This window comes from Ailuropoda melanoleuca, unplaced genomic scaffold, assembly GCF_002007445.2.
Source record: "Ailuropoda melanoleuca isolate Jingjing unplaced genomic scaffold, ASM200744v2 unplaced-scaffold72180, whole genome shotgun sequence".
In the NCBI taxonomy this organism is placed as follows: domain Eukaryota; kingdom Metazoa; phylum Chordata; class Mammalia; order Carnivora; family Ursidae; genus Ailuropoda; species Ailuropoda melanoleuca.
This window is the reverse complement of record NW_023247371.1, coordinates 1-2,619: the sequence shown is the minus strand read 5'-3', so window position 1 is coordinate 2,619 and position 2,619 is coordinate 1. Positions and strand designations below refer to the sequence as shown.

General features: G+C 54.7%; 1 protein-coding gene across 3 annotated transcripts; it reads left to right on the top strand.

Annotated features, from left to right (window-relative positions):
• The first annotated feature begins 269 nt into the window (after window positions 1-269).
• On the top strand, window positions 270-2,584 carry LOC117800547 (nuclear factor 1 X-type-like). Of its 3 annotated transcripts, none has more exons than XM_034653098.1 (2): window positions 270-610; window positions 911-2,584. In XM_034653098.1, the coding sequence occupies exons 1-2, from the start codon at window positions 314-316 to the stop codon at window positions 1,541-1,543; spliced, it is 930 nt and encodes a 309-aa protein (XP_034508989.1). In that variant the 5' UTR covers window positions 270-313; the 3' UTR covers window positions 1,544-2,584. The 3 variants fall into 3 exon arrangements, with proteins under 3 accessions (XP_034508989.1, XP_034508990.1, XP_034508991.1); XM_034653099.1 differs by having other exon boundaries at window positions 289-573; window positions 911-2,581; XM_034653100.1 differs by having other exon boundaries at window positions 291-569; window positions 911-2,581.
• The last annotated feature ends 35 nt before the right edge of the window (window positions 2,585-2,619 follow it).

Genomic DNA, 2,619 nt, shown 5'->3' with positions numbered 1-2,619 from the left:
AACAAGCAAAAAAAAAAAACCAAAAAACAAAAACAAAAAGCGGGAGCCCAACCCTCTGTCACCTGACTGAGTGGGAAAGAGGGTGAAGGGGTCAGTGGGGAAGGGGCTGCAGGACGCCCCACGTAGCTTTTAACCCTAATGTGGCCGAGGCAACCACCTTATTTGTGCTAACAAGAAGTGTTTTGTTCCTTATTACTGTGATTAACATTAGTATCGGTGTTGGTAACAAAGCTGAAATCACATATTTAGGATTTAGATCTGATTTTAAAAAAATTCTGGGGTGGATGTTCCAATTGGAGCAGGAGAAAAGAGAATGAAAACAGCTTGGGGAGGGGAAAGCCAAATCCGGTTCCTCGCTGGCTCCTGGATGTCATGTTCTCTCTTTTTGGGGGTGGCCAAAACCCGACCGGTGTCGGGACACGAGGCGGCCCCCGCACGCCTCGCCTGTGCGTGCTCGGGAGTCGGTGCAGACCGGACTCCGCGCTGGGGCGAGCTGACAGGAGTTTGCGGCAGCGATAGAACATGGAGATGTCATGGGCGCGACAGAGCCTGGCGGGGATACCAGCAGCGTGTGTGTGTGGACCGCAACGTTGTCTGTGCGCGCGTGTGTGTGAGTGAGTGAGGGAGAGAGAGAGAATAGGTGTGTGCTCAGGCGCTGGGTGCCTCTGTCTGGCTGCCGAGGCTGAGATGGGAGCAAGCGGCTGGCGAGGCTGGTGGTGGCTCCAGACCACACTTCTGTAGAACAATCACGAGAGAAAATTGTCGTGGGAGGGGGGAGGAGGAGGAGGAGGCGATTTTTCTTGTGCCCCCCTTCTAACGCTTCTTTTCTCCTTTTCTCTTTCCCCCTCACCCCGTCTTCCCCTCCTCCCGTCCTCCCTCGCCCCGCATGCTCCCGGCTTGCCGCCTGCAGGATGAGTTCCACCCGTTCATCGAGGCGCTGCTGCCTCACGTCCGCGCCTTCTCCTACACCTGGTTCAACCTGCAGGCGCGGAAGCGCAAGTACTTCAAGAAGCACGAGAAGCGGATGTCGAAAGACGAGGAGCGGGCGGTGAAGGACGAGTTGCTGGGCGAGAAGCCCGAGATCAAGCAGAAGTGGGCATCCCGGCTGCTGGCCAAGCTGCGCAAAGACATCCGGCCTGAGTTCCGAGAGGACTTTGTGCTGACCATCACGGGCAAGAAGCCCCCCTGCTGCGTGCTCTCCAACCCCGACCAGAAGGGCAAGATCCGGCGGATTGACTGCCTGCGCCAGGCCGACAAGGTGTGGCGCCTGGACCTGGTCATGGTGATTTTGTTTAAGGGGATCCCCCTGGAAAGTACTGATGGGGAGCGGCTCTACAAGTCGCCCCAGTGCTCGAACCCCGGCCTCTGCGTCCAGCCACATCACATTGGAGTCACAATCAAAGAACTGGATCTTTATCTGGCTTACTTTGTCCACACTCCAGGTAGGTCACTCTCAACCCCCCTCCCCATTTTATTTTACTTGCCCGCATTTGTTTTGTGTATGGTTCCTCTTCTTTCCAAAGGATCCAAGCAATGGGCCTAACTAGCGCGCCTGTCCTGCCCCGGGCTGCAGCCTGCGTGATGTTCCCCTTTCCCCTCTTCTATGTCCCTCCACCTTCTCCATTCTTCCTCCTGCGCTCCCTTGCCATGGTACCTACTGGATTGTCGTGCATCTCCATCTTTGGAGGACTGGCCTTACCCAAAAGACGCTGCAGGTCTTAGGACTGGGGCCAGGCTGCCCCAGAATTATCCACAATAGTGAGAGTTGGTGATGAACACTGCCACACACACAAAAATCACTCGTTGCTCACATTTAAAATGACCCAGAAGAAGTATTCAGAGCCAGGTGCTGGCTTTCCTGCGGCTTCCCCGCAAGTCCGGGGGAAAGCGGGATTTGGCACAAGCGGGGTGGGCAGCAGTTCGGAGGAGAGAGGGGTGTGTAAAACCGCCAGTTAGGAGCCAGAATGAAGAGAAAAGAGGAGCGAGGGCAGCAGCGGGCAGATCCTGGGGCCCAGATGCCCAGGCGGGAGCTGTTGTGGATGGGATTTGGCTGCCGAAGAGTAGGAAAGTCATTTGACTTCATAGAAAGTGAAAAGGCGCAGGAGATTCCTTGCGCTCTCACTTCCGCGGTGTGCGGCTGCAGTGGGGAGACCCCAGGATGGCTGCCCACAGCCCCTACCCCTCTGCTGGGAAGCACTGAGGCTCTCCCCAGCACAGGCATGGCAGGGAGGGGCGTCGTTGTGGCGGTGGTCTGAGTGAAACAAACAATCCAAAAACTCTGCAAATTTTCATTTTCTTTTTGTGTTCCAAGTGGTTCCAGTTCTCCTCTTTGCTTTTCCAGTTTTACCCAGCATTTTGGGTAGGGGTGGTGCAGTTCTCTTCCTCTGTTCTTTCACCGCCCCCCCAACCTTTCCCTTTTTATAATTTCTTTCCGCTTTTGTTTTCTTACAAATTGAAACAGAGATGGCTGGTTAATTTTTAGCCTCCACTCAGCTACGCCCAATTTACTGCCGCCTTTGAAACCTAAACGGGCGGCACTCTGTGATTAAGCAAGGCAGAAGTGTGTTTACATTATGCCCAACCAACTTGTAATGAGAGGGCTACCAAACCTTTTTCTCT